We start from the raw sequence: 13,827 nt of genomic DNA on the forward strand, positions 1-13,827 counted from the left end.
TCTGCACTGCCGGGGATGTCTTTTCCCTGGGGTTACAGAGGCCTGGGGGTCCACGAAAGGAAGTGGAACAGATGTTCTAGGAAGGGTTGCAGCTGCCCAGACTCTCCGCAGCTGTTCCGTCCCAGAGGGACCCTCCCTGTGTCTTCTCAAAGTGCAGGATGAGATCAGCTGCCTTAAGCTTTCTCTGGCTCCTCCCAAGCTACACTCACCCTCAGGAGCTACCACATGATGGGTGGATCCCCCTCAGGGCACTCCCCAAGTGATCCTTGCCACCCCACTTGTCTCCGAGGATCCCTTGGAGGAAACACTGGAGGGAATCTCTGCTGCTGGTCCAGATCCCCTTTGCCCTAGGATGCTGATGCTGCTGATACCTTACCTCGTGCTTGCTTGGTTCTCCGTCTGCCTGGCAGATGTCCATCAGCTGGAGGCAGCCAAAATAATGAATGCCACACCAGTGGTGGACGGGTAAGATCACAGCCTCCCTTTCCCCGCGGTGGGTTGGTTGAGCAAAGCCCTGTCTTGGAAGAAGGGGTGGGAGGGCTGCACGGAGCGTCCTTTTCCCACCCCCCGGGCCTCCTGCCGGCACTAGGCTGGCACCCAGCTTTCCACTGGGCTGGCTTGTTGGCATAATGCCACACAACTTCCAAGGGGCTGACATACTCCACATCCGTGAGAGCCTTTAAAATGCACATGCAATACGACTGGGAACAAAATCTATAGGGCAGACTAGGAGGAAGTTTTCCATCAAGGCTTCCTGAGAAAAAAAACTCTTTAGGAGATTCTAAATGATGAGGTGCTGAGGAGGAAAAAGCGGTGGACAAGCCCTTGCAGGAGGGACTAAAACAAAAGCTGGTGACAAAGAATTGCACAAGAGTCTCTGCAAAGTAGGGAACAAACAAACTGTCAAATGTCTTTCAGTGGAAATAAAGCAATGGATTTGGGAGCAAAACTTCTGATGTAGCATAAATTGATGGCAACTGAACTCGAAGCGGCCAACAGGGAAGGAGAACTTGAGGCTGAGATCAATCCTTTGGTAGGTGGGTGGCAAAGGAAAGTGTGTCACCTGTAAGGAGGCCAATATTTTTGTAAGGTTCACATACAGCAGAGCCTGAGAGGAAAGTCCCACAATCGCAGTGCAGGGTGTGACCTTCCTGAAGCAGCTTTCTGGATTTGGCCATCTCAGAAAGGATTCACGGAGACGGAGGTGGCAGGCAAGGCAACCAAATTAGCGAAGGGCTGGGGCAGCACTGTAGGAAGGGAATGTTTCCATGCTATTTATAGTAAGAAAAAGTGAGTTGTGTAAGTGTGTATTCCATTAAGCAAAGTGTGGAGAAGGCATGAAAGTTTTCCTTCTCAAAACTGAAGAAGCATTCAGAACAATGCAGGGGAAGAGATCCCAACCCCCTCAGTGCTGGCCTTGACAGAGGAGGAGCTGTTTGCTCAGTGAATAATCAACCACCAGGTGATCGCCCTCGGGGTTGGCCAAACCTGGCACCTCTCCCTGGAGTCCTGGAACTGAGGTAGAAGTACAACATTCAGACAGCCATTAGGTGCTGGAAAACCCAGGGGTGAAGAAACTTAAAGGCTCTTACAGCCGCCCCCCCTTGCCTGTCCCTTGAAGAGCAGCATGACTTCCAGTAAAACATAGAAGAGGGTCCATCTCTGGGCACCAGGAAGCCACACAGCTCTTCTGACTCCTTGCCTGGGATTCCTTCTGAATGTGGAATCAGCTGGGGGGGTGCATTTGAGGCAGTCTTGGGAACTTCCAGCTGATTCCAGCTGTTTTTTGTTAACAACTAGAGCTGAGTAGTTGCTGCAGGTTCTGGGAATTAGGAAGAAAGATCAGTTTCAGTTCAATACAGAACAGTGATGGGATTCAAATATGTGAACAACCGGTTCTCTGTGTGGATGCTGCTTCCAGAAGTCCATTCTGGGCCTGGGCAACAAAAAAATTATCCCACCAATGATACAGAATAACATTCAAGATCAAAGCAACTTTTAAACAATAATAGACCTGGTCCCATCTCTGTTATTTTTTTTAAAGAGAACTTGCTTTGATTTTGAATACTATTTGTTTTGAATTATTGCTGAACTTATTTCCTTCAAAGGAAAACAAGGAAGTCCAGTTGTCTCCTGAAAAAGCTCCTTTGGGATTTCCTTCAGATATTGGAAAAAGACGCAGTTTGTGGTTTGGTTGCTCTGCCTCTTCAATTAAATGCAACTAATTAATTGAATTGCTTAGTTAGAAGGCAAGTCATTAATGGACAAAATAGCCTTTCATTGCCTGTTAAATATAGTTGTCAAAAGGATTGGATCTTCTGCAAATCCAGAGAGGTGGCTGGCTGTGATTACTGTTACAGTAAAAGGGTAACTATTGATAAAGCTGCAGGTGGTTGGCACCTTTAATCAGCTTCCCCCAGCCTTTTAAGCATTAACTTATTTTATTCTTGTTTCTGTCTGGCTCTTTCATTTGTTTATTGTATTTTTATATAGTTTTTAAGTGTTTGTGTTTTAACTGTACACCATCCAGAGTGACTCTACAAGTGAGATTATGACAAATAAATAAAATAAACAGATTTTTGTTGTTTTATGAATTGCCTTCTCTGATCAAAGCAAGATAGAGTCTTAGTGCTGCAAACAAACTGTAGCTACTGATTTACAACCACCTAGCTTATCCTTTAATCTGATGTAAAGAAGAGTAACTGGTACCATCTCAACCTTTGATCTCTAAGGACAATTGTTCTATCAATTAATCTGCTTTAATCAGATGGTAACCCAGCATCTACTCAAGATGATAAGATGTTATCTTTCGCTTTTGTAGTCACAATGATCTGCCTTGGCAGTTGCTGACAAAATTCAACAACCAGCTGTCTTTAAAGTCAGCCAATTTGCACGAGCTGCAAGACACTCATACCAATATTCAGAAGCTGCGTCTTGGACATGTAGGAGCACAGGTAAGAGATGAGTAAGAGACACTTGCAAGTGTTCCATATAATAAAATAGGAGAAAGTAACTTTCCTGCTGAAACATTTGATCATTGCAAATTGCTAAACCTATCAGTTTGTTTATTTTCAGGTAAAGATTTTCAGGCCAGCTTATTTGTTAAGCCTTTTGGCTGTGTTTCAAATTTATATGTGTGTTTTAAGACACCTTCCTCTGCTGCCTGCCCACTTCCTTCCTGTGGAAAACACACATCTGTCCTTTCCATTTGCACCCCAATCTTAGATCATCTGCTGATGCTCTGTGGCCTCCTGATAAAGGTCACACAGGAAACATAAACAAAGCAGCTTTAAAAAACATTTGCCTTCCTTTTGCAGTTCTGGGCAGCCTATGTGCCCTGCGACACCCAAAACAAAGATGCAGTGAAGCAAACTCTGGAGCAGATTGACGTCATCCATCGGATGTGCCACCAATATCCAGATGCCTTCAACTGTGTTACCAACACTGCAGGTAAGTACAGAGGTGATGCTGCTGGTTGCTGCTTCCTGGCTGGTCAAGGAGGGGCCCAACCATGTGTCAATCCTTTGGTAGGTGGGTGGCAAAAGAAAGTGTCACCTGTAAGGAGGCCAATATTTTTGTAAGGTTCACGCACAGCAGAGCCTGAGAGGAATGTCCCACAATCGCAGTGCAGAGCGTGACCTTCCTGAAGCAGCTTTCTGGATTTGGCCATCTCGGAAAGGATTCACGGAGACAGAGGTGGCAGGCAAGGCAACCAAATTAGCTAAGGGCTGGGGCAGCACAGGGCACACAACAAGTCAGAAAGGCAACAGGTGAGTAGGGGGGGGGGGCTGCTCTAGATGATTCCAGTGGTATCCAAGCACTCCAGCTCAGCCTCAGGCCTATGGAAATCAGCAATTGGCCTTTCACGATAAGATGCTTCCACGGAGAAGCAGAACGCTTCTGATGTGTTCATCAGCAACTGCTCTGGAATCAGGGCCAAAACCAGCCTAATTTCATCCTTGTCAACTTTTCCACTCCAAATCTTAAATTCTTGTGGCAGGAGAAACTGGAGTGGATTTGCATTTTTTTAAAAAACTATGATTCTTTGATTAAACCACAAAATATAACCTGTAACCCATGGATTACAAAGCATCATGCCTGGGTTCACACAATGACAGCATCCACTAGTTTGATCCTCACTTGCCACTATTCAACAAGCTAACACTTAAGCAAGCCACAATTGATGTGTGAACCAGGCCAACATTCTATGAATGTTGAAACAAACTCTTACCTGCTTTAGTGCAACGCACAAACTCTGCCTCTGCCAGAACTCTCCATTATTCAACATGCAAAACAGGGAGCTTCCGGTACGAGGCGACGGCGATGGCGGCTATCTTTTAGCCGTCCAGCTGGGGAAGTGTCAGAGCCGCGGAGCACAGCGCGCATCAGCTGGCCCGCGGCTCGGAATTCCCTTCCCGGGCAAAGGGAAGGGACAGAGAACGCAGGAATAGAGGTAGAACCCCTAAACCCCCTCTGGATTTATTTCTAGAGGGGGTGAAAGGAGTGTTCCCTCGGAGCTCCTGCTGATCTCCGCCTCCCAGCTGTTTTTGCTTCCTAGGAAGCAAAAGAAACCGCCGCTTCTATCTCCGTGTTTATAGTATTTTGGTGAGTAATTTTTAAACGGACGGAGCAGTTTAAAGGATTTTTGTTATATACTTTAGGTGTTTATTTTTTTATTATTTGATTTTTACTATTTTTCCTCCTTTTCTTTGTTATATTAGTGAAAGGATTTAAGATGGCGTTTTGAAAGTGTCGGAGTTTTTTTTCCTTTCCCTTTTGTTTTACTTTCCCTTTTTAAGGACTGGCTTTTGCTTTTGCTTTTGGCTTAGAATTTTTTCTTTTGAATTGTTTGCTCTTTTATCTTTTATTCTTTGGATTTTCTCTGGATTTTCAAGGACTATAGTTTGTCTCTTTTTAAATTCTTTTTCTTTTTCTTTCCTCCTCCCTTCTTGTGTGGAGGGGAAAGGGAAGTGAAACTGCGCTTTTTAAAATGGTTTCAAAGAGACAGCAGCCTGCTTCAATACCTAAGGTTGTTTCTTCTCCTATAACTTCCACTGCACAATTACAACAACAATCTAAACATGTACCACCGGCTCAGCCACCACCCTCCCCCCCTCTGCCTGGACTTTCAGCACAAGAGGTCAGAGGCATAATGGGAGAGATTGTAGTTCAAATGAGAGAGGAAATGAAGCAATTTGCCTCACAGATTAAATCAGAAATTAAATCTGATCTTAAAGAAGAGATAACGGGGATAAAGACTAAATTGCAAGAAAATAATAATGATTTACGACAAGATATACTTGCAGCAGTTTCAGGCTTGGCTACTGTGGTGGTTAAGCTCGATGCAAGGCTTGAGGAAGTGGAAAACAAAGTTGATTCCTTTGATGATAAAATTCAAGATGTGGAAAGGAAGGTGGAGTCCTCACAAGAAGATATTTTGATGTTTCAGTACAGACAGATGGAGTATGCCCTGAGGATTAGAGGCCTCAAGGAAGATATGAATCAAGATTTGGTGGAGGTGGTCCTTACTGATCTGGCAGTGGCCTTGGATATGGATAAAGGAGAATTACATAGAGAAGTGGAAAAAATTTATAGACTTAACTCCTGGATTGCTAAGCAGAAGAATTTGCCTAGAGATGTGGTGATTTATTTTACAAAGAAGTCCCTGCGGAATGAGATTATACAAGCCTTTTACAACAAAAGATTTCAGATTGCTGCCCAAGATGTTATCATTCTAAAGGAAATCCCATCCAAAATTTTAAGAAGCAGGAAAGACTTCGCTTTTTTAACCAATGAGCTCAAAGCTAGATTGATGCCATTTAGATGGGAAATTCCGATGGGTATTGTTTTGAGCCATGCGGGGACACGCTACAGATTGAATACAGTTGACAAAGCTAGAGAGTTTTATACTTCGGTCCTGGGTGCAGGCTCAACTTCATCTGATCAGAAATCTCCGAGCGGCAAGGAAGTCGAGCAGCAATCTGAGGCATTAGGTTTGGTTTCCGCTGGGATGATACAAGCTGAAAGGCAACGCCAGATGGAGGTTAAAGAGCAGAGGATGACTCGTGCAGCTTATAAGCGTAAAGAGAAGGAGCAACGTAAAAAAGAGCCTAAAGAGAATTCTTCTGGAAGTGCATCATCGCCGGTGGGAGGAGCAAGACCCAAGAGTTATGCAACACATGCAGCTCTTTCAGATCTTGATGGTGTCTTCTCCAGGCTGCGTGCCAAGGGAGATGGCAAAGTTTTTGACCTGGAATGTTAATGGATTGAATTCTCCTCAGAAACGGAAAAAAATCTTTTATTATTTGAAGCAACATACCAATGATGTTATTTGCTTACAGGAAACTCATATTTTACTTAAAGATCAGAAATATTTAGTCAATGCTCGTTTGGGATCTCATTTTATATCTTCTGCTCCTGGGAAGAAAGGGGGAGTTGTTATATATGTTAAACAAAACCTACCAGCTTGTCTGGTAGAATCAGATCCCCAGGGGAGATATGTGATGATTGAACTTGGTATATATGGTAAGAAAGTACTTATAGTGGGACTTTATGCTCCAAATCAACAACAGGAACAATTTTATAAGCAGTTACATCAAAAAATAACATTGCTTGACTATAGATCAGTGGTATTAATGGGTGATTGGAATGGTGTCTTAGATATACAAAGGGACAAGAAAGGTTCCTCTCCTTTTCTTAAACAAGCAAGGTTACCTAAAGCTTTTTTTGATATGAAGGAAGACTGGGAATTAAGGGATTATTGGCGGGAATGTAATCAAGAGGAGAGAGATTTCACTTTTTTTTCTGATAGACACCAATCTTTTTCAAGAATTGACTTTTTTTTGATTACTACGGATTTGTATAATAAAGTAAAGAATGTAAAGATTTTTCCTAGATCACTGACGGATCATAGCCCAGTTTGGATGGAGCTGACTCAAGAGAAAGAGGAAAGGAGATCCTGGAGAGTTAATGAAAATTTGTTCAGACAAGAGAAGAATGTTCAAAAGTTAAAGGAGTGTTTAAAGGACTATTTTGCTTTGAACATGTATAAGGGGACTTCAATGTCAATGGTATGGGATGCAGGTAAAGCATTTATGCGTGGTGTTTTGATAAAAATGAATAATTGTCATAAGCGGAAGCAGTTGCAGAAACGTAGAGAACTTGAAGATGAAATTAAATTAAAAGAAAGGGCCTTGATTCTAAATCCTTCTGATGAAAGTATTAAAGAATCTGTAAAGTTACTAAGGTCACAATTTAATATGTTGATAGCAGATCAAGCGGCAACCAATTTATTGTTTATGAAACAAAATACATTTTGTAATGCTAATAAGCCTGGGAGATGGTTGGCTTATCAATTAAGAAAGAAACAGAGACAGAGAATAATAGAGAAAATAAATTACAAGGGTAAATTAGTTTCTCAGAAGGAATTGATTAAAAAATCTTTTTTGGATTATTATCAAAAGTTATACAAATCTACTAATGTGCAACTGCTAGATATAAATAAATATCTAGCTGAGGCAAGTTTTCCTAAACTGACTGAGGATCAGAAACATGAAATTAATGGCTTAATTACTAAGGAGGAAATTGCCTCAGCAATTCAACAATTGAAACTAGGGAAAGCACCGGGTACGGATGGGTTAACAGCTGTTTATTATAAAGCTTTAATGGAGGAGATGATCCAACCATTAAATGATCTTTTTAATGGTATCTTACAGGGTTTAGAGATTCCTCCTTCATGGCGTAGTGCTTTTATATCATTGATTCCAAAGGAGGATCAAGATCTTACTTTACCAAAAAATTATAGGCCTATATCTCTTTTAAATGTGGATTACAAGATATTTGTAAAAATCTTAGTAAATAGGCTTATGAGGGTTGTGCATCACCTTGTGCATAAAGATCAATCTGGGTTCATAACTGGAAGGTACATGAAAAATAATGTCAGACAAATTATTAATTTATTAGAATATTTAGATAAAAACAACCAAGTTCCTGCAGGGCTGATATTTTTAGATGCTGAAAAAGCTTTTGATCAATTGAATTGGCATTTTATGTTAAGAGTAATGGAAGAGATGAATTTTGGTGAAAAGATATTGCAAGCTCTTATGGTAATATATCAAAAACAAACGGCACAACTTATCGTTAATGGAGGTTTGTCGGAGGTTTTTACAATAGAGAAAGGTACTAGACAGGGGTGTCCTTTATCGCCATTGTTGTTTGTTTTAACACTGGAAATATTATTGATTAAAATTCGAGAGTCTCAGGAAATTAAAGGAATAGAAGTTAACAAAAAAGAATATAAGTTGAGAGCTTTTGCGGATGACTTGGTTGTTACTTTGTCGCAACCTGATTATTCTGCAGTAAACTTATTACAGTTGATTCATCATTATGGTTTGGTTTCGGGTTTCAAGATTAATGTAAATAAGACTAAAATCTTACCTAAAAATATGTCTAGTCAGGAGAAGCAGATTTTGGCTAACTTGACGGGTTTTGAGATTGTTAATAAGGTAAAATATTTGGGGGTGATGTTGTCTGTTTCTAATGTAAAATTATTTAAAAATAATTATGAAAGGTTGTGGGTCAGGGTACAGAAGGACTTGAAGAATTGGGAGAAGTTGCAATTATCCCTCATGGGAAGAATTGCAGTGATAAAAATGAATATTCTACCCAAGTTTCTTTTTTTGTTTCAAATGTTACCGATTTTGAAAAATGAGATTAATTTAAGTGAGTGGCAGAAGGGTCTTAATAAATTTATTTGGGCAGGGAAAAAGCCAAGGGTTAAGTTTAAAATTATGCAAGACTTCCGTGAGAGGGGTGGACTTAAGGTACCAAATTTGAAATTATATTACGATGCGGTGGTTTTAACACTAATCAGTGATTGGGTAAATTTGACAAATCCTGAGATACTTCATTTAGAGGGATGGGATTTACTTTATGGGTGGCATGCCTATTTAATATTTAATAAAAAAATGGACTGGGTCTTTAAATCTCATATTTTAAGAATTTCTTTACTTAGGATTTGGAGAAAATATTATAAAAGTGATTTTAAAGTTCCATTATGGGCTATACCTTGGCATGCGATAGAAGGAATAAAAAGAGGAGTAAAAATGGACATGGTGTCTTATAGTCAGTTACTTAGATGGGATGGGCAAAACTGGCAGTTAAGAATACGGGAAGACTTAGCGCAAGAAAATATTATTTATTCTTGGTTTCAATATAGGCAACTAGTAGATAAATGGAAGGTGGATTGTAAATTGGGTTTTCTTAGAGAAGATGGAAATCTTATTAAGCAAGTCAAGGATCAAAGACAAACCCATATCAAGAGAATTTATGGGGTATTAGTTGAAATGGACTCAGAAACGGAATTAATTAAAGATTGTATGATTAGATGGGCGCAGAATTTTGGTGTCCCAGTCTCATTGGACATTTGGGAAACCATTTGGGTGAGAAATGTCAAATTTACACAAGCACAGAACCTTAGGGAGAATTTTTATAAAATGTTTTATAGATGGCACCTTGATCCACAAAAAATGTCTCTTATGTACCCTGACGTGCAACCTAAATGTTGGAGATGTGGTTATAAGGATGCTTCCTATTATCATATTTGGTGGTCATGCAGAGAGATAAAAGCATTTTGGATCAAAATATGGTGGAATATCCAGAGAATTTTTAGAAGGAGGGTAAAATTTACTCCGCAATTATTTTTGTTAGGCATTGTTACAGATTGTGATACAAAGGAGGTTGTATTGATGTTAAATTTGATTACAGCCGCTAGGCTGTTAGTAGGACAATATTGGAAGAAGGAATCTTTGCCTACATTGCAGGAATGGTTTCTTAAAGTAGCTTATCTGGCGGAAATGGCAAAGATTTCGGCTTTCTTAAAGCAACAAACGCAAGAGAAGTTCCTTGCTGTTTGGGACAAATGGATAAAATTTATACAATTTAGATTGGGTATACAAAAATATCACATAGCTTTTTTATAAGTTTTATTTTTATATATATATATATAGATATTTTTTTATATATATATATATAAATATAAATTTTTTAATTTAATTTTTTATTTTTATTTCTTAATTTTTAATTAAGCCTATATTCTGCTCTGGGAAGCTCAGGGAGGGGAAGGGAGGGTTTTTGTGAGGGGTGGGGGATGGGGGTTTTTTTATATATATGTAATGTTTAGGTTTTTTTTTGTATATGTTGTCTTTTGTTTTGTATTGTTTTTGTCTTTTTGTAAAATTTATAAAACTTTCAATTAAAAAAAAAAAAATGAATAAAAAAAAACATGCAAAACAGCCTGGATCAGGCTGGGGAAGGGCAAGTTAGCCTTAACTGTGGAAACCTGGTGTAGACTTCAAGCCATCTCATGTTCCCAGCTGGTCACCCTGTACAATGAACACCTGGTCCTGGAAGCTGGATGGAAACCCTTCTCTTGCAGGCATCCGGGAGACTTTGGGCACTCAACGCGTGGCCAGCCTCATCGGCGTGGAGGGGGGCCATTCCATTGACAGCAGCTTGGCCGTCCTGCGCACCTTCTACCTGCTGGGTGTGCGCTACATGACCCTCACCCACAGCTGCAACACTCCCTGGTAAGCGGGAAGGTCCTGAGGCTTTTGAATAGAAGCCCTTGAGCAGAGCAGAGTAACTATGCGTGGCTGTTGTGTAGCCTTGCAAGCATTCATGTAGGGAGGGCCGAAGGTCAAGGGTCAATTCATTTCAGTGGTAGAATCCCATTTTGGAGGAGAGAAGATCCGTCTAAAGACATTTTATGGAAGGAGGGCGTAGGGAAGGAAGGATCTATTGGCACTTACGCAACTTTGGCCCAGAGCCAGGAATCTTTGCTCCTTCATCGGCTGTCCATTTTCCTTGGCAGGGCTGATAACTGGCTGGTAGATACAACTGAAGGGCAGCCTGTTCACCATGGCTTGACGGAATTTGGGAAGGTCAGTGAAGGCTCTGCAGAAGGATTTGAATGGGGGAAGGGGGCTGTGCGCAGCTACCCAAGCTGCGCATTTCATCTGCCAAGGGGAGAAGAGGCTTTGTCATTGGCTTGAAGCAGAGCAGGTCCACAAGAGCTTTGTGCTTCCGTTGAAAAGGGGATTGCAAAAGTAACCACCACGAATGAGCAAAGCTTGAAGAAAAATAGGAAGGACGTGCCTCGCTGGGGGCGACTGATGGGAAACGAGGGCATGTGCAATAGAGTTTGGGGCAGCCCCAAGGCCCGCAATGCTTTTGGGGCTTTTCCTCTTGAGTCCAGAGTCTCCCAAGTTCATCTTCTCACACATTCACAATGCCAACTTGGAGCCAGCAGCTCTCCTTTCTCTCCAGTCCAAATGATCCTCCATTTCTTTGCTCCATAGCGTGTGGTCCATGAGATGAACCGCCTGGGCATGATGGTGGATTTGTCCCATGTTTCTGTGGAGACGATGAAGGCGGCCTTAAAGATCTCCAGGGCCCCCGTGATATTCAGCCACTCCTCGGCCTATGCAATCTGCCCAAGCAGACGGAATGTACCAGATGACGTGCTCCGCCAAGTGGTGAGCAGGGCTCTCTCTCTCTCTCTCTCTCTCTCTCTCTCTCTCTCTCTGTGTGTGTGTGTGTGAATGCATCAGCATCAGTTCAGGTCAGGAGGGAAACTCTTGCTCGGCGTCCTTCCTTGGCGCATCAGGTCCTCAAAGGGGCCAACCCACCACCTATCAGGCAGGCACGTCAGTGGGTGCAGCAAGGTCAAGAGGTGGCAGAGAAATTGAGCCTCTTGCTGTGTTTCTGGGTATCAGCTTCTGGGTGGCCCCTTCGATGATGCCCTCTCCTCTTCTTGCAGAATGAGACACGCAGCCTTGTAATGGTCAACTTCTACAATGACTACATCTCCTGCAGCAGCCATGCCACTCTGATCCAGGTAGCAGGTAAGCCCAGCAGAGCAGGAATGGCACATAAGGAGACACAGGAGGGGAACTGAAGCAACAGAAAGTAGTCAGCCTCTCATCCTTCTCATTGCAGACCACATGGACTATATAAAGCGCATTGCTGGACCAAAGGCTGTTGGAATTGGAGGAGACTATGATGGGGTGCCCAGGTATCAGCAGGAGAGACAGAGGGGTGAGGGTAGACTTGAAAAAGGGCCAGCCTGCAGTGGGACAAACGTAAGCCCCAAGACTGGAGTGACAACATTGCTTGAAAATTGTAGGCAGCTGCCATGAACGGCACTCGCAGTTTAGTGGAGGGCTGCAGGAACCACGTCCCTATTGCATGTTATGTGTGATGACTTTGAATGAACAGACAGCCTGAAAGGGAAGGCGCTCATAGTCTTTAGGATTTATTGCATGCTGACCAAGACATGGCCAATTAAGGAGCGGGTGTGTGCAGACAGGCTCCTGGAGGTGCTGCAGCACCAGACAGATCAGTCCTGGCATGAGGAGAGAGCAAGCAAGGGTGGGGGTGGGAGACATGGGACCCTGCCCTTAATTTCTTGCAATTTCCCTGGTGTTTTTTGGCTTACAGAGTCCCTCAAGGCTTAGAGGATGTCTCCAAATACCCAGACTTAATTGCCGAACTGTTGAGGAGGAAATGGACAGAAGAGGAAGTGAAGGATGCTCTGGCCAACAACCTCTTGCGGGTCCTAGAAGAAGTGGAGCAGGTGAGACCTCTCAGACCTGAAGAGCCGGAGGTGGGAGAATGGAGGCTTGGCCATGGAAGAACTCCGCTCTAAAGCTGGCAATGGCCAAGCCCAAAGCTTCTCCTCAGCATCTCTCATTTTCACCTTGTGCTCATTTTCCTGCCCTATTTGAGCTGCTTGGGTTTGGAGAACCTCTTCCCAGCCAAGAGATGGAAGTGTGTTTTAAGGGTTATGGGGTTAGAGCAGGACCACAAAGATCTACAATCTGTTTCACCTCCAGCCTTGGGAGCTCAGTGGGTGTCTTGGAACCCACAGTTTTCTTCCCCAGTCCAGTCTACCTGAGAGGACTGTTGCAGAGAAGATAGGATGGTGGAATAGAACCCAATCTAAATCTAACGAACTAACCTGAACAAGCCCTTCTCCTTCCTTAGGTGCAGAAAGAGATGGCTCGTGAAGGAATTGCCCCCGATGACACACCCATTGCCTTCCAGGAATTGGAAGGAGGATGCCGAACGCGCCATGGGTACTCCAACCAAGGACACCACCCAAGAGCTTTGCCTGCTATGTTCTTGCTACTATTGCTCTCCACATTGATCTAATAGAAGCCCCAGGATCTCCTTCCTTGTGGACTGAGTGGATCCTGCTGGATTAGGATTTTTACATCCAACTACTATCGCGTTCCAAATTTTGCCCAAACCTTGGAATGCTCCCTTATTACCTCCATTAATTTCTGGCCAGTTACCAAAATACCATTACTGCCTCAAACACAGCTCGTTCCTAATGTGGACATCAGAGGCAAGCAAAATCCTGCTTTGAACTTTTCAAGGTACTTGCTAGTTGCCTTTTTTGCTTTGCAGATACTGGGAGCGTACTTAATGCCGGACATGTATGGTGCAACATATTGTACCACTTAGGTACTTCTTGGGTTTGCCTGGTTCTTTTTTCCCACCTTGTGAAGAACAGAGATTATAGCAGAAGGGATGACAGAGTAAGCAGGCACACAATGGGGAATATAAATAAAAAACAACACAGTGACACCAGCAGTTCTGTGCTCATTTATTTCCCTCCCCCCCTGCAGTGAATGTGAATATAAGCATTAATCCCCTTCTTGTGAATCATCTAGCTGGGGTGGAGTGCTTAGGAGGTGAACAAAGGAAAGGAGCGAAACTGATTAGCGTTATTAGTTTTTAGCAGGCTGTGCCAGGTGGGGGGGG

General features: G+C 42.7%; 1 protein-coding gene across 2 annotated transcripts; it reads left to right on the plus strand.

Annotated features, from left to right (window-relative positions):
- The first annotated feature begins 9 nt into the window (after positions 1-9).
- On the plus strand, positions 10-13,656 carry DPEP1 (dipeptidase 1). 2 transcript variants are annotated; one of them, XM_039330883.1, is made up of 10 exons: positions 10-465; positions 2,822-2,954; positions 3,318-3,450; positions 10,436-10,586; positions 10,871-10,940; positions 11,358-11,534; positions 11,819-11,903; positions 11,998-12,073; positions 12,499-12,634; positions 13,045-13,656. In XM_039330883.1, the coding sequence occupies exons 1-10, from the start codon at positions 353-355 to the stop codon at positions 13,210-13,212; spliced, it is 1,242 nt and encodes a 413-aa protein (XP_039186817.1). In that variant the 5' UTR covers positions 10-352; the 3' UTR covers positions 13,213-13,656. The 2 variants fall into 2 exon arrangements, with proteins under 2 accessions (XP_039186817.1, XP_039186818.1); XM_039330884.1 differs by lacking the exon at positions 10-465 and adding an exon at positions 1,577-2,367.
- The last annotated feature ends 171 nt before the right edge of the window (positions 13,657-13,827 follow it).

Source organism: Crotalus tigris, unplaced genomic scaffold (genome assembly GCF_016545835.1).
Source record: "Crotalus tigris isolate CLP2741 ecotype Arizona unplaced genomic scaffold, ASM1654583v1 scf7180000024433.1590703, whole genome shotgun sequence".
NCBI lineage: Eukaryota > Metazoa > Chordata > Lepidosauria > Squamata > Viperidae > Crotalus > Crotalus tigris.

Bases quoted from the DNA above. Each gene is read 5' to 3' on its own strand.
- DPEP1 (XM_039330883.1), top strand. From the start codon at position 353: ATGCTGATGCTGCTGATACCTTACCTCGTGCTTGCTTGGTTCTCCGTC. The intron at 11,535-11,818 runs GTGAGCAGGGCT...CTCTTCTTGCAG, and splicing joins ATGACGTGCTCCGCCAAGTG to AATGAGACACGCAGCCTTGT. The intron at 11,904-11,997 runs GTAAGCCCAGCA...TTCTCATTGCAG, and splicing joins CACTCTGATCCAGGTAGCAG to ACCACATGGACTATATAAAG.